General features: G+C 41.6%; 3 protein-coding genes across 5 annotated transcripts in view; 1 reads left to right on the forward strand and 2 right to left on the reverse strand.

The window, feature by feature from the left end:
* Window positions 1-5,435: 5,435 nt before the first annotated feature.
* On the reverse strand, window positions 5,436-20,815 carry LOC139455416 (nucleoside diphosphate-linked moiety X motif 6-like). 2 transcript variants are annotated; one of them, XM_071236970.1, is made up of 9 exons: window positions 20,795-20,815; window positions 18,939-18,963; window positions 16,664-16,752; window positions 14,932-15,005; window positions 14,077-14,168; window positions 12,486-12,591; window positions 11,385-11,489; window positions 9,469-9,671; window positions 5,436-6,615 (listed from the first exon to the last, which is right to left on the reverse strand). In XM_071236970.1, exons 3-9 carry the CDS (start codon window positions 16,723-16,725, stop codon window positions 6,427-6,429), a joined length of 831 nt encoding a protein of 276 aa, XP_071093071.1. In that variant the 5' UTR covers window positions 16,726-16,752; window positions 18,939-18,963; window positions 20,795-20,815; the 3' UTR covers window positions 5,436-6,426. The 2 variants fall into 2 exon arrangements, with proteins under 2 accessions (XP_071093071.1, XP_071093072.1); XM_071236971.1 differs by lacking the exons at window positions 18,939-18,963; window positions 20,795-20,815 and adding an exon at window positions 17,592-17,769.
* Window positions 17,779-18,832, reverse strand: LOC139454863 (mitochondrial translation release factor in rescue-like). Its single transcript, XM_071236480.1, has 2 exons — window positions 18,503-18,832; window positions 17,779-17,994 (listed from the first exon to the last, which is right to left on the reverse strand). Exons 1-2 carry the CDS (start codon window positions 18,830-18,832, stop codon window positions 17,779-17,781), a joined length of 546 nt encoding a protein of 181 aa, XP_071092581.1.
* A 271-nt stretch (window positions 20,816-21,086) lies between the features above and the next one.
* LOC139456238 (microtubule-associated protein futsch-like) overlaps window positions 21,087-21,367 on the forward strand; it is a 29,006-nt gene continuing 28,725 nt past the window's right edge. For both annotated transcript variants that reach the window (XM_071237843.1, XM_071237844.1), the window contains exon 1: window positions 21,087-21,172. The gene's annotated coding sequence lies outside the window, so the exon portion shown is untranslated. The remainder of the gene's footprint in view (window positions 21,173-21,367) is intronic.

A 21,367-nucleotide genomic window follows, 5' to 3' on the forward strand; every position in this document is an offset into this window, starting at 1 on the left:
CAGACACAGATAAATGAAAAACAAAAATATTGAACCAGGTTGGATGTTGGAGGAATGACTAGCATGTTACATCGTCTCAAGGCAAGGGAGTTACCTAACTGTAAAAATCCAGTTTCCACACTGGCTTGACTAACGAGTCTATGCATAGTCCAATAGAAATCGTGTAACGAAATCAATATCCGGTTCATAAACATAGATTTCAATGCGTTTCGGTCGAATGCAGGATTTGCAAAGGATGTGTACCGTCAACTGGGCGTTGACAGATACTTTCCAAATCTTTTCATGTTTTTAATCAAGGTGGTCACATGATTTGATGCATTTCGCGAGGTAAATAAAGTATTCAAGGCCTTACAGATTGCCCATGGCAGAAGCCCACCTGTGATAAAAAATAAATGGTAAAAACAAAGAAATGGTCGTTAAAATAGTTTATTCATGTACAAAAGTCATTGGCTACTCTGTTATACTGAGACAGTACTAACAAATATAAATAATTACTCTTATCAAAAATCTAGCTATGAAATAGGCTTGAATAAATATTATGACGTCTTGTTTAAATACTGATACATGTATACTGGCCAGTCTGTGTGGACATCAAGACATACCCCTCTACAGGCTGATGGTCCGCACAATATCCACATAAATCTCATTGTTACTAAAACACAAAAACATTGATCTGCAACTTATGACCTTGCAAGGCATTCATTTTCTAATTCCATGGTATAGTGCTCCCAATTTTCACAAATATGGTATGAATGTATCATGTTTATATTGCTATAAAGGATGTTTTGGCTTCCTGATGAAGAAATCAAAGGTAACCATTTTTCATTTTGTCATTTCGCCCAACAGAATAATTTTTTTCAGAAAGCACTTTAAAAACATGTTGAATGATTGTAAAGTTAAAAAAAAAAAATAGTCTTGGTACTCGGGCACCACCCGCATCATCATAAAGTTTGCTGCACATTTCATTTTTATTTCCATTATTAAAAAGATCCTTAAATATTCCCAATCCAACAGAAGTCAAATACTGCATGCCAGTATTTTACTTATAAGGCAATAGATTTATGTAGGGAGGCCCCTGGTTGAGTGTACACAACTGTTTATGTGGCTACATGTCTGTTTATTTTTGGTTACATGTATACTAGTTTAAACAAAAAAAACTAACAAAAAAAACCATCCGCCCGCCCGCCCACACTATATTTTCAAAAGCCATTTCCCGAGAACCAATTCTTTTATTTTTTAAGCCTGATGTCAAAATAAAAAAATAATATCTAGTTTTGAATAAAAAATCTTTACACAATGAGATTAAAAGTATGACCTTATAAATTAATTACATGTAAGTTGCAGATTGTACAGGATTGTACAGGATTGTACATGCTGAGCACATGTGTGACTTCAGTCTAACACGTACAGGTCAATTCAGTTCTTTAAATCGTGTATACCCTGTTATTGCCACATGTATCTCACAAGGCACAATGGGACATTACCCTACAATCCAGCTTACCCAAGTGGACCTGAGTTTAAAAGTGAGCTATATATATGTATAAACATACTGGTTGGTCCAAACATCACATGCACATGTAAACAAACCATCACCAGACAACATTTGTTCCCGAATTTACTGTAATATGAAATACACTTTTCAGACAATATCAATACCAAATGCAAGTTCTTTGTATTAAATCTACACCCGGAAGACTAAAAAAAATAATGGTCTTGGTTATCAGGCACCGCCCGCATCATCATAACGTCTGCCGAACGTTTTGTTTTTATTTCCATTTTCAAAAAATAAATTCTTTAAATATTCTGTGTCTCGACCACATGACAGCAGCAGTGAAATGCTACAATACTTAAGAAGAACATGATTTTGCCGAAATTAATGTTAACAAAATTTGATTACATACTAGCTTGAACAAAAAAGAAAGAAAAACCATCGCCCGCACATTGTTTTCAAAAGCCATTACCTGAGAACCAATTCTTTTCATTTAAAGAATTTTCATTTAATATTTTCATTACATTATTATTCTTAGTCATTTCATTAACTGCTTGCTATTTTCAGAAAGGAACATCAATGTGTTTCCACGGTATAAGGAACTGATTCAAGACAAAAACAAATTGCTGAAAATACAATACACAAATCGCAATCTTATGATATCAGATTTGTCAACACTGCCTTTTAATAGGAGGGAACGCTCCGAGTAACACCTCTTTGAACAGTATTCCAGTTATATCAGGGTCTGTCAGCTTAATGTGGGAGGAAAGCCCGAAGGGATGCGGGTGTTGGACATTTACCATTTTGGTGAAATCTACAAGCACAGGCATGGTGCTGACAAACCTAGAAACATGATCAGGGTGAACCGGGATTCCAACCCACAATCACAGGTTTCCGGCATGCCTAAGGGACGCAACTCTGCACAGGGAATTGCAGCGCCTTAGATGACTGGGACATCTGTGCCCCCATTGCTTTTCAGAAATTTTCTTGAAATAAACAATTGTTTGGTGACTAAAACGCCAATTAAAATAGCTTGAATATTGACAGCATGATTATGGATGATACACAGAATCCCACTATTTTGTTTTTAATGTCTTGTATACTTTGTTATCAACTCGTGCTGCTATATTAGATATCATTTGGTTTGTTTTTTGTCATTTAACGCTGCACTCAGCAATATTTCAGCTATATGATGGCTGTCTCTAAATAATGGAGTCTGGGCCAGACAATCCACTGATTGACTTTATGAGCATCTTTCCACACAATTGGGACACGGTGACATGCATCAACCAAGTCAGCGAGCCTGACCACCCTATCCCGTTAGTCGCCTTTTACGACAAGCATCTTCATGGGTATATTATATACCAAAAGATATATATATTCTTCACACATTCATGATATGCTTGAAATCTTACAGTGAACTATATATTGTGAAATGAGATCTCATGACTGAGACAGAAAAATAAGCTCTGTTTATACACATCGACCTTATTAAGACTAGAACAGTTCCACATGCTGATCGGGAATTCACAATATTTTGGCACGGTAAGCTTCAGTGACCTTGGGGTTGAGCATGATTCCTTGTGAGTGAGATTCTCAGAGTATCTGCACCATATATAAACAGCTACAACAAATGTTCAAAATTGTGTAAAAAAATAGAAGTCTTGGTTCTCAGGCGCCGCCCGTATCATCATAAAGTCTGCCGCATGTTTCGTTTTTATTACTAAAAAAATAAAAAAATTCAAATACTTAAAAATAATGCGATCCACTATAGCATGCAGTTACCTTCCTTTACATGTGCACTGCTTTACTGCACATCTTGTGTTATGGCCATGACGGCAATAGGAGTTAGTGTGCTTGTTTATGTAGGGAGGCCCTTTCCCAGGTTGATGGTACACAACTGTATGTTTGGTTACATACTAGTTTGAACAAGCCAATATGCAGACACTGGAGTTTCAGATATGTCAAACTGTGAACATTTACAATATGCAGACGCTGGAGTTTCAGATATGTCAAACTGTTAACATTTACAATATGCAGACGCTGGAGTTTCAGATATGTCAAACTGTTAACATTTACAATATGCAGACGCTGGAGTTTCAGATGTAAAACTGTAAACATTTACAATATGCAGACACTGGAGTTTCAGATATGTCAAACTGTAAACATTTACAATGTGCAGACACTGGAGTTTGCATATAACACATACCGTATTTACTATAATAAGACCCCCAGGCACTTCAAAAATTGATAAAGGGGGTGCTTATTAAAACTAAACAAAATAATATTGTTTCATAAGATTTCGCAGTAGTGTACAAACTTAGTTCAAACATCGATGAAACTAAAACGTTTTTTGATAATTCATGTACGGTAACCATGGTAACTACAAGTCAATAATATACCCCTCCAATGCTGCCGACTTTTGTTAAACACAGAAATATATAGACTCAGTTGTAAAGATTACAGATTAGTCTCGGGCTCTTATTGGAGTAGGTTGTTTAATACGGTGAATACGATATAGCAAATTCGACATTGATATGTACAGAATTACATGACATTATGTCTAAAGATGGCTCCTATATATGTTAAAATGGGTAACTACCATTGACGTGTCACGGAGATTAATACAATCTTCATAAACAAAGGACATATTTAACAAACAAGAGTACATTACGTACCTACTAACTAGAGAACAGAGATCACATGGACACATAAATGTTCAATATGGCTACCCTGACAATTTATATGGATACATTAATTGTTTTCCTGAAAAGTTATTCAGAAGCGATATAAACCAGAGATATCACAGGTACAGAAGCTCACCTTTATTCAAGAAACAGATTATGAGAGGGTGTTGTTTATCGTACAATAAAACACTGCAGGGAGAATAAACCATGGGTGCAAGGTGTTTATTTCTTATATGAGATATCAAGATTATGTAAAGCCTCTTTAAGGATGGTAATAAACCATTCCCTGTATTTTAATAATTATGACTTCCTGAATAGAATCTGGCCTCGGCAATAACGGACAAGTCCATTTCATGAACAGGGGGGTTAAGTTTGTTATTTCTCGCATATTCTAACAGTCCTCACGTCGATTATCTGTACCTTTTCTACCAATACTGATCGTCATATTTCTCCCAATTTTGGAGGAGATTGTTTGTCCACTTCGTTTGTTTTAGTTGCCCAGCTTCATCTATAGGGAACAAGTGACTAGGCACTAGTCTCTCAAAAAGAATGTCGTCCAATTTACAAAGTCGTCAAGTTGCGAGCATACGTTCGAATCTCCAGAAATGACGTCATGATAGAACAATGTCTTGTTGTGAAATATACAACGCTTTGCTCTTCATTGTTCTTTGTGATTTAATGCGGACCTACCGTATTTGACATAATAAGCGCCCAGGGCGCTCTCATAATTAGAAATAGGGGGCTCTTATTAGAAACAGACTATGCTGACAGCCTGAAATGTTTATGTACGACAGATATATTTTTCCGGAATTTAATTGCCCATAATTAAGGGTGCATATAACACATGTGTGTGTATTATTCGCGAAAAAAATAAGTCTTGTGTACATTGATCAATCGGAAGGGGTGCCAATTGGGATTGTTCACTAGCCAATATATTAGCAAATATCGCCGTGGGCGCTTATTAGAGCGGGGCGCTTATTACGTCGAATACGGTATCTTATATTCAATGATATACAATCTACAGGGTAAGAATTGCAATATATTGTGATACAGGTATCTGTATTGTGATACGTATTGTGATATATAAGTTAACGATGCAATAAATCACAACGATCAACGAAGCATGCCTTATTTCACGATAAAATATTGTTCTATCATGATGTCATTTCTGGAGATTCAAATGTGTGCTCGCAACTTGATGACGTCGTACATTCATAAATTGGACGATGTTATTTTTGAGAGGAAAGTGTCAAGTGATATGTCCTCCATAGATGTAGCTGGCTACCGTAGATGAATGCAAGGGCCGAACAATTTCATTCAAAAGTGGGAGAGATATGACAATCTTTATTTGGAGAAAAGATGTGAAAATTCTCTCTGCAGTGTTTTACTGTTCAATAAACAACTCCTACTCATCGTTTATTTCCTAAGTATTGGGAGCTAAAGTGTTTGACACGGATTGCCACTAATCGGCACTGATTGTACATGCAGATCCTATTTCTCCATACTAAAATAAATATGACCTGGTCATTTGCAGCCCACATGAGAGAAAAATTGCTTCCACGTTTATGCTGTTTTGTCAATCAATTTCAAAAGGAAGCCTCATTTGTTGGGCTGGGACGATACACAAACTGTGTGATCCGATATGTATCACGATACCTTGCTCACGATCCGATACGTATCACGATACTTGCATGTGCACTATTCTGTGGTGCGTGAGCAACTTTTTTCATAGATGGGATGGCCAAACACCTGGCACACATGAATGAATGAATTTCTGTGTCGATTTTAGGTTACACAATACAAAAAGACCCGTTATAAATTTTACACCCAATATACCGGAGCACAGAAAAAGTATTGCAGTATGTATCGTTTGAAAAGTGTAGTCCTACTAATTATGATTATACAAAAAAGTATAATTCTGTGGCTGGTTGATTGACGTGCTGATTCTATAGTGAGTGAGTGAGTTGCATTTATCGCCGCTTTTAACAGTATTCCAGTTATATTGCAGCGTGTCAGCTTAATGTGGGAGGAAAGCCCGAAGTGATGCAGGTCTCAGACTTTTACCACTTCAGTGAAACCCATGAGCACGGGTATGGTGCTGACCAACCTAGAAACATAATCGAAACGGGATTCGAACCCACAATCATAGGTTTCTGGCGTGCCCAAGGGACGCAACTCTGCACAGCGAATCGCGGCGCCTTAGACGACTTCGCCCCCCCTGCCCCTGCTGATGCTATAGCTAACACCTCACTAGTCTATATTGGTCTGGACTTTATCCTTGAGTTGGACGCTGTACATCTTGTTGTACACCGTGCCATGGAATGAGATGACTGGACTGGGTACAAGTGCTAGGCCGCCCTGACTCAAGCTGTCCTTGTAGCACTGGGCGATGTGACGGTTGCCCACCGACATCTCCTTGTGGTTTATGTACTCATCCAGCTGCAAGGGAAGACACAGGTGTACTCACACTACAGGTGTACTCACACTACAGGTGTACTCACACTTCAGGTGTACTCACACTACAGGTGTACTCACACTTCAGGTGTACTCACACTACAGGCGTACTCACACTACAGGTGTACTCGCAACACAGGTGTACTCACACTTCAGGTGTACTCGCAACACAGGTGTTCTCACACTACAGGTGTACTCATGCTACAGGTGTACTCACACTACAGGTGTACTCATGCTACAGGTGTACTCACACTACAGGTGTACTCACAACACATGTGTACTCACACTACAGGTGTACTCATGCTACAGGTGTACTCACAACACAGGTGTACTCACACTTCAGGTGTACTCACACTACAGGTGTACTCACACTACAGGTGTACTCACACTTCAGGTGTACTCACACTTCAGGTGTACTCGCAACACAGGTGTTCTCACACTTCAGGTGTACTCACACTACAGGTGTACTCGCAACACAGGTGTACTCACACTACAGGTGTACTCACACTACAGGTGTACTCGCAACACAGGTGTACTCACAGTACAGGTGTACTCGCAACACAGGTGTTCTCACACTACAGGTGTACTCACACTACAGGTGTACTCGCAACACAGGTGTACTCACACTACAGGTGTACTCACACTACAGGTGTACTCACACTTCAGGTGTACTCGCAACACAGGTGTACTCACACTTCAGGTGTACTCACACTACAGGTGTACTCACACTTCAGGTGTACTCACACTACAGGTGTTCTCACACTTCAGGTGTACTCGCAACACAGGTGTTCTCACACTACAGGTGTACTCATGCTACAGGTGTACTCACAATACAGGTGTACTCATGCTACAGGTGTACTCACACTACAGGTGTACTCACACTACAGGTGTACTCAACACATGAGTACTCACACTACAGGTGTACTCACAACACAAGTGTACTCACACTTCAGGTGTACTCACACTTCAGGTGTACTCACACTTCAGGTGTACTCACACTTCAGGTGTACTCACACTACAGGTGTACTCACACTTCAGGTGTACTCACACTTCAGGTGTACTCGCAACACAGGTGTTCTCACACTACAGGTGTACTCATGCTACAGGTGTACTCACACTTCAGGTGTACTCACACTTCAGGTGTACTCACACTAAAGGTGTACTCACACTTCAAGTGTACTCACACTTCAGGTGTACTCGCAACACAGGTGTACTCACACTACAGGTGTACTCATGCTACAGGTGTACTCACACTACAGGTGTACTCACAATACAGGTGTACTCACAACACATGTGTACTCACACTACAGGTGTACTCACAACACAAGTGTACTCACACTACAGGTGTACTCATGCTACAGGTGTACTCACACTACAGGTGTACTCACACTACAGGTGTACTCACACTTCAGGTGTACTCACACTACAGGTGTACTCACACTTCAGGTGTACTCATACTACAGGTGTACTCACACTTCAGGTGTACTCGCACTTCAGGTGTACTCACACTTCAGGTGTACTCGCAACACAGGTGTTCTCACACTACAGGTGTACTCATGCTACAGGTGTACTCACACTACAGGTGTACTCACACTTCAGGTGTACTCGCAACACAGGTGTTCTCACACTTCAGGTGTACTCATGCTACAGGTGTACTCACACTACAGGTGTACTCACACTACAGGTGTACTCATGCTACAGGTGTACTCATGCTACAGGTGTACTCACACTTCAGGTGTACTCACACTTCAGGTGTACTCGCAACACAGGTGTTCTCACACTTCAGGTGTACTCACACTACAGGTGTACTCACACTACAGGTGTACTCACACTTCAGGTGTACTCACACTTCAGGTGTACTCACACTACAGGTGTACTCGCAACACAGGTGTTCTCACACTACAGGTGTACTCATGCTACAGGTGTACTCACACTTCAAGTGTACTCACACTTCAGGTGTACTCGCAACACAGGTGTACTCACACTACAGGTGTACTCATGCTACAGGTGTACTCACACTACAGGTGTACTCACACTACAGGTGTACTCACACTTCAAGTGTACTCACACTTCAGGTGTACTCGCAACACTGGTGTACTCACACTACAGGTTTACTCATGCTACAGGTGTACTCACACTACAGGTGTACTCACAATACAGGTGTACTCACAACACATGTGTACTCACACTACAGGTGTACTCACAACACAAGTGTACTCACACTTCAGGTGTACTCACACTACAGGTGTACTCACACTTCAGGTGTACTCACAACACAAGTGTACTCACACTACAGGTGTACTCATGCTACAGGTGTACTCACACTACAGGTGTACTCACACTACAGGTGTACTCGCAACACAGGTGTACTCACACTACAGGTGTACTCATGCTACAGGTGTACTCACACTACAGGTGTACTCACACTACAGGTGTACTCACACTACAGGTGTACTCGCAACACAGGTGTACTCATGCTACAGGTGTTTTCACACTACAGGTGTACTCACACTACAGGGGTATTCACACTACAGGTGTACTCGCATTACAGGTGTACTCATGCTACAGGTGTTCTCACACTACAGGTGTACTCACACTACAGATGTACTCACAACAGATGTACTCACACAACAGATGTACTCACACAACAGATGTACTAACAATACAGGTGTACTCACACAATAGGTGTACTCACAACACAGATGTACTCATACTACAGATGTAATCACACTACAGGTGTACTCACAATTCAGGTGTACTCACAATTCCGGCAAACTGATAATACAACCAACACCTGGTGCAAGGGAAATACAAAACACAGATGACTCCTGTACTTACATCCATCCACTGGCACTTGGCGATCTCATGTTTACACGGCTTGAGGTCGTCGCTGCGGGGTCTCATCACGCACACAAAGTAGATGTCGGAGCAGCCGTAGCGGTAGTTGTGTTGGTGGCGGAAAGTCAGCACCGACTCGAAATCGCACTCTATACCCGTTTCCTCAAACACCTCTCGCTTAGCTGTCTCCCCAATGTCTTCCCCTGTTCAACAGTAACATTGACCCTGTAGAGGTTTACCGAGGGATAAACAGAATACAACATGGTGTGTGAGTAACTATGGGTTTACGCAGCCTTCAGCAATATTCCAGCAATATCACGGCAGGGGACACCAGGTCTTCGGCGTGACGAGCGAACACTTTAACCACTAAGCTATTAACCCCCCCTTAAACACAGACTGGTTTGCTTTTGACAGTTTCTTATTCACACCACACTCAGCAATAGTCCAGCTATATGACATCAGTCTGTAAATAATCAAGTCTAGTCCAGACAATCCAATGATGGACATCATGAGCATCGATTTATGCAATCAGGATACAATGACATGATCAACCAAGCCTTATGCCTAATCACCTTACAACAAGCATGGGTTGCTGAAGACCAATTCTAACCTGTATATTCAGTGGGGAAACTTGATAAAACACACAGTATACATACTCCTAGGAAATATTCCAGCTCCATGTTAAACACATTCCCTGACAATGTACACTGAATAGATATTTAAAAAAACATAAGTGATTCCTCCCTGAATTTTTCAGATAAATTTGGATTATGGGTATTATTATGGGAACATGTCTGTGTCTACCTGTCTGAGATACCGTCTGCTTGTCCATCTGTCTGAGATACCGTCTGCGTGTCCATCTGCCTGACATACCGTCTGCATGTCCATCTGTCTAAGATACCGCCTGCATGTCCACCTGTCTGACATACCGTCTGCATGTCCACCTGTCTGAGATACCGTCTGCGTGTCCACCTGTCTGACATACCGTCTACATGTCCACCTGTCTGAGATACCGTCTGCGTGTCCACCTGTCTGACATACCGTCTGCTTGTCCACCTGTCTGACATACCGTCTGCATGTCCACCTGTCTGACATACCGTCTGCTTGTCCACCTGTCTGACATACCGTCTGCATGTCCACCTGTCTGACATACCGTCTGCGTGTCCACCTGTCTGACATACCGTCTGCGTGTCCACCTGTCTGACATACCGTCTGCGTGTCCACCTGTCTGACATACCGTCTACATGTCCACCTGTCTGACATACCGTCTGCTTGTCCACCTGTCTGACATACCGTCTACATGTCCACCTGTCTGACATACCGTCTGCGTGTCCACCTGTCTGACATACCGTCTGTATGTCCACCTGTCTGACATACCGTCTGCATGTCCACCTGTCTGACATACCGTCTGTATGTCCACCTGTCTGACATACCGTCTGCATGTCCACCTGTCTGACATACCGTCTGCATGTCCACCTGTCTGACATACCGTCTGCATGTCCACCTGTCTGACATACCATCTGCATGTCCACCTGTCTGACATACCGTCTGCATGTCCACCTGTCTGAGATACCGTCTGCGTGTCAATCTGTCTGACACATCACAGGAGATATTGCTTGGGTGTGATCAAGTGATATCTAAATTGTAGATATTGCTGCAATGAATCACAATTATCATGACGTCACAATCAAATGACATCACTAATGGCTCTGCTACTGAAGCTGTTAGCAGTACTTTTTACACTTAAGATTCTGCTTATGATGTTGGATGATAAATAAAATCTCACCCTCATGTCTTTTGATATCAACTATGTGAACACGAGTTGATAAAGGTGGAAAAACTCGCAAGCCTCGGATTTTTTCCACTTTTATCAACTCGGGTGAGATTCTCTATATATGCTCATTTGTCCGGCATACCTTTGTCTGCATGTCCCCCAGGAAGTTTCCAGTGAGGCCGACTCTGAAACCTCTCCTGTATTGCCAGTACCTGGTGTTTGCTGTTGACTACAAACCCTCCAACACCTGGACGAGACAAAGGATAATGTGGTGGTGAAATGGGGTTTAACATCGCGTCCAAGATTATTGCACTTATAAAGCGACGTGCATGTACGTGTGTGTGTATGTGTGGCTGCTTGTACTAGTCCGGACTGATGCCGATTTATAGTGCTAGCACACTGAAATACCATGTTGCAGTTTAACATGAATACCCCACTCAGACACAGTATACTGACTCCGAGCCAAGTACCATCTTTTAACGTCTTTTGGTATGACGCGGTTGGGGATCGAACCCCGGACCTTCCGCTCTCCGGGCTGACACCCTACCACTTGACCACGGAGGCGGTCAAGGATAATGTGGAAACTATTAAAGCTTCAGAAAGAATTAATCAATCTTCATATAAAATCATCATGGACTGGCAAATAAAAAAACTTTGTTGTTGAACAAAACATCGGCGATATTTAAGCATTCTTTTTCGAACAAAGTCAGGTTGTCTGTTATCATCAGGGTTTCCCCTTGTCTATTCTTAGTGCAAGGAAATAACTTTTCGATTTGCTTCGAGGTTAAATATGTATCATAGTGACTTAAGTCTCGAAATATTCAAAACAAAAGAGAAAATTGTGAGTAATCTTTGTGTGAATGATGTGCAGATCTAACTAGGTTACTTCAAAAATGAACTGAACATGATGTTGAAATTAAAAGCAGGTAATTTTCATACGTTTTTTTCTTTGTTTCAAGATGGGACTGACAAAAATTAGGGGAAACTATTAATTTTTAGAGTTTCAAAAGCCAGCGGGAATACTGCTTAATGAGACTGACTGAGTCAGGAGTAACAAGTGAGTGAAAGAGGTTTTACGCCGCTTTTAGCAATATTCCAGCAATATCACGGCGGGGGACACCAGAAATGGGCTTCACACATTGTACCCATGTCGGGAATCGAACCCGGGTCTTCGGCGTGACGAGCGAACGCTTTAACCACTAGGCTACCCCACCGCCCCTCAGGAGTAACAAGAGGCACCTACCAATATACTGGTTGGCATACTCAGGCAGGTTGTTGGGTTCGTCTGGAGGCAGCCACACGCTCATCATCACATACCCTGGCTGGGCATGGTGGAAGTCGAATCCCAGCTGTGAACAGAGTCAGGGTTACATTATTGCTGTCACAGACTTCAAGATCATCACACACTCTGAAAACTACTGCATAGAGCTGGTTACTCTATTTAGATGATTCATTTGTTTGTTTGTTTTTTTGTTGTTTGATGCCGCACTCAGAAATATTTCAGCTCTATGGCGGCGGTCTGTAAATAATCTAGTCTGGACCAGACGATCCAGTGATTGACATCATGAGCATCGATCCACGCAATGGGGATATGTTGACATGCATCAACCATAATGCTATCAGAACTTGGGTATAATTACTGTATTTACATCGATGTTGAAGATTATTTCACTTGCATAGTGGCATGCACACATATGTGTGTTTGGCTGTTTGTATTAGTCCACATTTATCATTTGGTTTGTGTAAGTGGAAAGTGAGTGAGTGAGTGAGTATGGTTTTATGCCGCTTTTAGCAATATTCCAGCGGGGAACACCAGAAATGGGCTTCACTCTTCGGCGTGGATGAATGAACGCTTCAACGACTAGGCTACCCGACTGCCCCGTAAGTGGAAAGAGTCTTAAGTATATAGTGACTGTAAGCACCTAAGATTGATTTTATATCCAAAATTATCTATAAGGTTTGTTGGAGGGCTGGGACGAGTCCAAATTTACTACCCGGGTACCCACCCCCTTATTACCGGACCCTACCCGGGTACCCGCTGTCAGTCTCAAGAGACAGGTACAAAATGTCTCATTGGGAAACGTTTTACCGTACTCCTGTCAAAATGTATTTAGAAACAGGTATAAAATGATCTGGTCATGCATACACTGAAGTTGACTAGTAAACATATTAAGTCAGAGTCGGAAAGAAATGTGAACATTTGTCACTAATAGTGTAACCATAGAGTTCTAGATAATTGTCATGACCTGAAAAGGTCGCCTCAAACAACCAGTATAGGTTGCTGGGGACCTATTCTAACTCGGAACACCCACAGGGCACTAAATCACATTTGGTCGCTTCTTACAACCAGCATAGTTTGCTGGGGACCTATTCTAACGTGCAACCCCCACAGTGCACTGAATCACATTTGGTCGCCTCTTACAACCAGCAGGGCACTGAATCACATTTGGTCACCTCTTACAACCAGCAGGGCACTGAATCACATTTGGTTGCCTCTTACAACCAGCAGGGCACTGAATCACATTTGGTCACCTCTTACAACCAGCAGGGCACTGAATCACATTTGGTCGCCTCTTACAACCAGCAGGGCACTGAATCACATTTGGTCGCCTCTTACAACCAGCAGGGCACTGAATCACATTTGGTCGCCTCTTACAACCAGCAGGGCACTGAATCACATTTGGTTGCCTCTTACAACCAGCAGGGCACTGAATCACATTTGGTCGCCTCTTACAACCAGCAGGGTACTGAATCACATTTGGTCGCCTCTTACAACCAGCAGGGTACTGAATCACATTTGGTCGCCTCTTACAACCAGCAGGGCACTGAATCACCTTCACAAGCCTCGGCACCAGTGCTGTCTGCTGCAAGCTGATCTTAATCCACACTCCTCGGACCTTGCCATTCCTCCACTCAGTCAGGGCAGCTGCAGACAGTGAGATGAATGTACAAAATGAATGATTATTGTTTGTTTGTTTGTTTGTTATTTAAGGCCACAATCGGCAATATTCGGTGGTTATCTGTAAATAATCTAGTCTAGACAAGACTATCAAGTGATTGACATCATGAGCATCCAGCTATGCAATTGGGATATGATGACATGCATCAACCAAGTCAGTGGGTCTTACAACTCGATCCTGTTAGTCGCCTCTTACGACAAGCATGGGTAGCTAAAGGCTAATTTTTAGCCAGGATCTCATGGGGGACAAGCATGGGTTGAAGACCACTTCTAACCCGGATCTTCATGGGGGACAAGCATGGGTTGCTGAAGACCAATTCTAACCCGGATCTTCATGGGGGACAAGCATGGGTTGCTGAAGACCAATTCTAACCCGGGTCGTCACAACCTAAAGATTATCAAAAAGGGAAGTAACTCCTTTGTTGGCCCATAGTTTGATGCATCCACAGTTGACCCTAAAAGTTACTACTACTACATAGACGGATAATAGTTAGAGTGATATCATGGCGGGGACACCAGAAATGGGCTTCACACATTGTCTCAATGTCAGGAATCGAACCCGGGTCTTCAGCGTGATGAGCGAACGCTTTAACCACTAGGCTACCCGACCGCCCCGATAGAAGTTTGAAGATTGTTTGGTGAGATAAAAAAATTACTTTGCTAGTATTCCAACATAAAATTGAATTTCCATTGGTGTTGGGATCAGATCATGGATTAACGTTATAATCACCTTCAAGATTCTGGATCAACTCTTCATCACTGGCAAAGGTTTGATCACTGACACTAAACGTGATGCTATTGAACCTGCACAGAGTAAAAAAGAGTATCTTAATAAAAGGTCAGTCAGGTGAGACAAAACTTAGTCTGGCCTGAGAGAGGGGTATACACTGAATCACGTTCTCAACAGACACATAATTAATCAACAGAGATCTCTACAACTGTTGTTTTAGAGTGAGTGAGTGAGTAAGTGAGTGAGTGAGTGAGTGGGTGGGTGAGTGAGTGAGTGGGTGGGTGAGTGGTAGGGTGGGTGAGTGAGTGAGTGAGTGAGTGAGTGAGTGAGTGAGTGAGTGAGAGGTTTCACGCCGCTTTTAGCAATATTCCAGCAATATCATGGCGGGGGACACCAGAAATGGGCTTCACACATTGTTCCCATGTCGGGAATCACACCAGGGTTTTCGGCTTGATGAGCCAATGCTTAAGCCACTACCAGACCGACCCCTGCTGTTTAAGAAATAAGAATAGGGAATATTTTCCTCCACAATGGTTGGTTGGTTGGTTAGTTTGTTGTTTAACGCCGCACTCAGCAATATTACAGCTATATGACGGTGGTCTGTAAATAATCGAGTCTGGACCAGACAATCTAGTGATTGACATCATGAGTATTGATCCACGCAATTGGGATACGATGACATGATTCAGTGATCCTGACCACCCGATTCCATTAGTCGTCTCTTACGACAAGCATAGACGCCTGTTACGGCAAGCATGGGTTGCTGAAGACCTATTCTACCCCGGGTCTTTACGGGTCCCTTCACAATGGAAGAGTGGAATGTTTATGTCAGTCAGCATTATTACAGCCACATCATGGTGGATTGGAAAGGATAAATTCTTCACCAATAGTTTGGATTAAAGTACCAGGAAGAACATACACATATATACTACTCAAAAGAAGTTAAAGAACGCCCTATTTTTTGCAAATGACTAAAGTTAATCTTTCATGGCATGAGAGATTAACAATTGTGATATATACTCACTGACAAAAGAAATGCAACTACCATACAAGATGGTTAATATATGAAGATTAACTCATATTAAAGATTTATTAGATTGGTTCGACGCACAAACGGCCCTACTGGTATGTTGTGTAAACTGACGCTAATGAATGCATCACATGTTGTCAGATCCCTTGCCTCATGCAGGATTAATGTTTAAAGTTTGGATCACACATGATAAGAATAAAGAATAAAGTTTTGTCATTAACATGTACATATTGGAAACATCTCTTCTTAACGTACATACTTCTCAATATGTTTCTATGGTTTGCTTTTCTTTTTGTGGTGAATATATAAGAATTGGGTATTCCTGAAATTTCTTTGAGTGAGTGAGTGAGTTGGGTATAACTCCGCCTTTAACAGTATTTCAGTTATTTCACGGCGTGTCAGCTTAATGTGGGAGGAAAGCCCGAAGTGATGCAGGTCTCAGACATTTACCACTTCGGTGAAACCCACAAGCACGGGTATGGTGCTGACAAACCTAGAAACATAATCGGGGTGAACCGGGATTCGAACCCACAATCATAGGTTTCTGGCGTGCCCAAGGGACGCAACTTGGCACAGCAAATCACGGCGCCACAGAAGACTGGGCCACCCGTGCCCCCTCCTTTTAGTAGATATGTCAATCACATTATGGTGGTTCTTCTATTTTACATGTATTAATAGATATTGTTGTAACCAGATACTTACCTGTCTCTCTTAGCAACAAATTTGTCCGCCATTTTGTTGTTTACAGTTGTATTGAAAGACATCAACTCATATTACTCATATTTTCCTGCCTGAAATTGACATTCAGATATTTAAGGTTCATAACCACACATAAATATACACCATTATCATCTTGGAATAAAACAAACATGAGCTACCTTGTACTATCCTACACTATTACTGATGATCTCACACTGCACTTGCCATTTGACTGGCATTTCAACACGTTCCACTGCCACTTTTAACCCTCATGTGCCAAGAAAAGTCAAGTAAGCGCCCTTGTTTGAAATCTTAATGTCCAATAATTCATATCATTGGAAAGTACAACCTAACAGCGATAGACATATGACATTTATGTTGAAGTACACATTCAATGAAAATTGTCCATGATTTATATTTATCGATAAAAAATCCTGATGAAACTGTCAGTGTTTCTGATGTCAAAACAAAACTGACGGAAGTGGTCGTGATTAGTTCATACACAGAAAAAGGTCGAGAATCGTGGTAACCATGGTAACCACTTTATTTACCTCACCATATTTCGCAATACGTAGCACTGTATAAAATATGAGTTACACGATGTTAAAGCCAGGATGATTAGGGTGATGATGGTTATAATTTTTATACTGTGCACTCTGTGTTTGACACAGTTGAAAAGGGGCAAAGAGGGTGTGAAAAGTGAGGGACCATATATGGTCCCTGGGCATCAAGAGGGTTAAAGGTGCCAAGATAATAAAAGATGTCTCAGGATTCATGGATACATTTTCTAGACGAATGTAAATATTACCGAAACAATTTTGGTTTGGTAGTCTTGTTGAAAACATATCACAACACAATTTAGTTAATTGTTTTTTATATGTTTTCATGTTTGTCATGCTATAAAGTTGGGTGTAAGTGCACAGCCTTGCACCTTCCACTCTTTGGATCTAGGAATGCATGCAGGAATGTCGCAACCTCTGTCCAGATGTACAAACAACTGATACTGTTTGGGCTTGCTATTTCAAACCATGAATTATCCACACATGTATGTCAACGACCAAGTTCACATTCACTCCCAAGGGCTCAAAATTGTTTGTCAATATGATGTGAACATTGAGCTACTCTTCTTTTGTCTTTTCTATTTCTTGCTTGAAAGCCTTCTTCATTTCGAGTCTCTCATTTGTCTTCTTCTTTTTCTGTGATCTTCGCTTCATCTCCTCTCTGCGCTGCATCATCAGGAAGCTGTTTTCTCCGTTCATCCGCAGATCTAGTTTGTCTCGTAGTTTCAGCCGGGCTGTCCGTCTGTTGGTGTCCAGCGATCGGGATTCATGGCTCTATGATTGAAAGTAGTGTGTGAGTGGTTTGTGTTTAACACCGTTTTTAACAGTACTGTATTCGACATAATAAGCGCCAAGGGCGCTCTCAAAATTAGAAACAGGGTTGGTTGGTTGGTTGGCTTGTTTGTTTGTTGTTTAATGCTGCACTCAGCAATATTCCAGCTATACGACAGCGGTAAATAATCGAGTCTGGACCAGACAATCCAGTTAATGACATCATGAGCATCGATCCACGCAATTGGGATACGTTGACATGCATCAACCAAGTCAGCGAGTCTGGCCACCCGATCCCATTAGTCGCCTTTTATGGCAAGCATGGGTTGCTGAAGACCTATTTATTCTACCACGGATCTTCACAGGTCAGAATAGAAATCAAATTTAAACGCACCAATGATGATTAATTTCCCAATTTGCCTGCACTGAGTTTGGAATCCCAGACAAATCCCCACATCCACCAGTATGGTTCTCAGTTTACATGATATAGCTCACTGCTCTCTGCCCTCACCTTCACAACAATCCCGGTCGGCAGGTGTTTGAGCACCACACAGTTAGCTGTCTTGTTGACCGCCTGTCCCCCCGGCCCACTGCCCCGGACATGCTGCTCCTCCAACTCATCCTCGTCCACAACAGGATAGCAGTAATCCTTCTGGGACACATAGCTTCTTAAAGGCTCACCCACAGACCACAGCTTCTGAAAGTTTTCTCTGCTTTGCAAACACCACCTGTTTTGTTCCTCTGTTCTGGAAACCTGTTGAGAGGGCCCCCTTAAGGTTGACAGGTGAGGTGTGAGGGATCTTTCTTGCTGTGATGACACTATTGAGAGTTTCTTCAGCATCCTCTGTGTTGATGTGGGGAGGAGAAAGGGGTGGATAAGCCTGTGATGTACTTGGCGTGCTACTGACATGGTATGGAAGATGTGCATACTTATTGATATTACTTACTTGATTCCTAAACATTCGATAGAATCTGAAACAAAATTAAATATCAGTGGGTGTTGTTATATGGTGAGTGAGTGAGTGAGTGAGTGAGTGGGTGGGTTTTGGGCAAGTGAGTGAGTGAGTGTTTTTTGTTTGTTGTTTAACTCCACATACAGCAATATTCAAGCTATATGACGGCGGTCTGTAAATAATGGAGTTTGGACCAGACAATCCAGTGAATGACTTCATGAGCATCAATCCACCCAATTAGGATCAAGTCAGTGACCTGACCACCCGATCCCATTAGCCGCCTCTTTACAGCAAGCAGGGCCGGGTTGTTGAAGACCTATTATACCTTGCATCTTGAGTGAGTGCATGAGTGAGTGAGTGAGTGAGTGAGTGAGTGAGTGAGTGAGTGAGTGAGTGAGTGAGTGAGTGAGTGAGTGAGTGAGTGAGTGAGTGAGTGAGAGTAGAATCGAACCCTGTTGAATTAAGTTGTATTCAATAATGTGGAATCAAGGAATGTTTCATTCCGATTGATTATTCATTTTATACAAAGCATTGATACACTGTATACTCAAAATCATGAAACTAATGCAGCACCAAAGTAATGTGAGTGCTGACCCCTGACCTAAAATGTGTCAAGAAATTAAAGAGACCAAAAGGTTGCTGGGGGCCATTTCAATCTCATTAAAATCAGATCTTAGTTCTCGCTACCCCTTAACAAAGATCTGCGGACATTGCATTACGGGTCACTTCAGACTGAACTTTCGCGAACTTTGACCAACTAATGGAATAACTAACGAGAAGTTGGCAATAGCCAATCAGAAGGCAGCTTAATCGAGTTTTACGGCATGAGTTTCAAACTGGCTACTACGCTTCAAAACATATTTAGACATATACTTGATTAAAAAATTAAAAACTGAACAAAAGAACATTCTGGAATGGCAAATAGATGGTCTAGATTGTATGTTGTTTTTTTCGAGGTTGTTTTTTTCGAGGTTGCATGATAAAATATCACATTCCAACTGTCACTTTCATGATCTGCTAAACAATGCTCTGATTGGTCAGATGAAAGGTCGTTCTGACATGATCCGCAAAGGGATGTCCTCAGATTTTTGTTTAGAGGTAGCGAAAACTAAGATCTGATTTTAATGAGATTGGGGGCCATTTGTTACCCAGAATCCACACGGGTGTACTGGACCCGTGAAGATTCCAGGGTAGAATAGATCTTCAGCAACCCATGCTTGCCGTAAAAGGCGACTATGCTTGTCGTAAAAGGCGACTAACTCGCTCACTTGGTTGAATCATGTCATCGATCCCAATTGCGTGGATCGATGCTCATGATATTAATCATTGGATTGTCTGGTCCAGACTGGATTATTTACAGACCGCAGTTATATAGCTGGAATATTGCTGAGTGCGGCGTAAACAACAAACCAACCAACAGGTGTACTGAAGGGCTATGACAGTCATAACCCTAATTCTCTTTCACTCACAATAGTTGTAACAAGAAGATCTTAATAATTGAATACAGGCGAAATAGCCGTTCAAAGAGTAAGAGGTGATCAAGCCAACATACACTTATCATGCTTATATATAAGACAGGCCCTGTGCCATGTTTACAAAAGGTCTGTGTTGTTACCTGTATTTTAAAATCATCATGTATATTCTCAAGATGACCTGTTACACCACTAAAATTAATATTATGCAATCTTGGGAAAAGTGTTACTCTCAGTTTCTGAATTCAGGAAAAATAAAGTGTTGTCACTGAGTGGTGCCAACTTTAAACTATACATGGCTGGCATTTGAATGTCTGTTTCAGTATTACTGACATTTAATCTCATATTTGAAAAAAAAACCCAATATTCTATGTGTACCTGTTTCAGCTCGGGGAGATTTCCAACAGGAAGTAGAATTACACGCAAGCAGGCGGAACGTTTTCAATGTCGTAAAAATAATAAACTCTCTTTCTCGATATTACAATTGATTAAATGTATTGATATCAAATGTTTATGAAAAAAGTGACATCATCGTAAGAAGATCCACAAGATATATATTCCATACACAATATTTATATCTTACGACACCCAAGCTCGCTTCTTACTCTAGCGACCCCCGCCGCTTCGGTGCGCAAGTATCAACAGGAAACGAAAATCTGAACTTTGTTGACGAATGGTCCGTGTGAAACCGCACGAATATTTAACTAGTTACCGGAATTAGACAAGGGCCTTGACTGGTCGTAGGACATCCTTGCCGTAAGTGTTATTTACACATAATTCTATTGCGTGTTATTACAGCAAAATAAACTATTGCGTTGAAACAATGTCCAAATCAGATTCTTCATTCACGACAGTGTCATTAAGAAGGCGAAAACAGTATGAGGATTAGGGACAGGGTAGATAGGCATCTTTAGATGCTTGTTGCATTATTGATAAATGCATATGCAAAAG

The sequence above is a fragment of the Haliotis cracherodii genome, unplaced genomic scaffold (genome assembly GCF_022045235.1).
Source record: "Haliotis cracherodii isolate W230 unplaced genomic scaffold, xgHalCrac1.p SCAF_11, whole genome shotgun sequence".
In the NCBI taxonomy this organism is placed as follows: Eukaryota; Metazoa; Mollusca; class Gastropoda; order Lepetellida; family Haliotidae; genus Haliotis; species Haliotis cracherodii.

Excerpts from the sequence above, each read along its gene's own strand:
- LOC139455416 (XM_071236970.1), bottom strand. The coding sequence starts at position 16,725 with ATGTCTTTCAATACAACTGTAAACAACAAAATGGCGGACAAATTTGTT. Across the intron at positions 9,672-11,384 it reads TGGGGGACATGCAGACAAAG|GGGAAGACATTGGGGAGACA; the intron begins GTATGCCGGACA and ends ACTGTTGAACAG. Across the intron at positions 6,616-9,468 it reads CCAAGTGCCAGTGGATGGAT|CTGGATGAGTACATAAACCA; the intron begins GTAAGTACAGGA and ends CTTCCCTTGCAG.
- LOC139454863 (XM_071236480.1), bottom strand. The coding sequence starts at position 18,832 with ATGCTGAAGAAACTCTCAATAGTGTCATCACAGCAAGAAAGATCCCTC. Across the intron at positions 17,995-18,502 it reads CGACCGGGATTGTTGTGAAG|AGCCATGAATCCCGATCGCT; the intron begins GTGAGGGCAGAG and ends TTTCAATCATAG.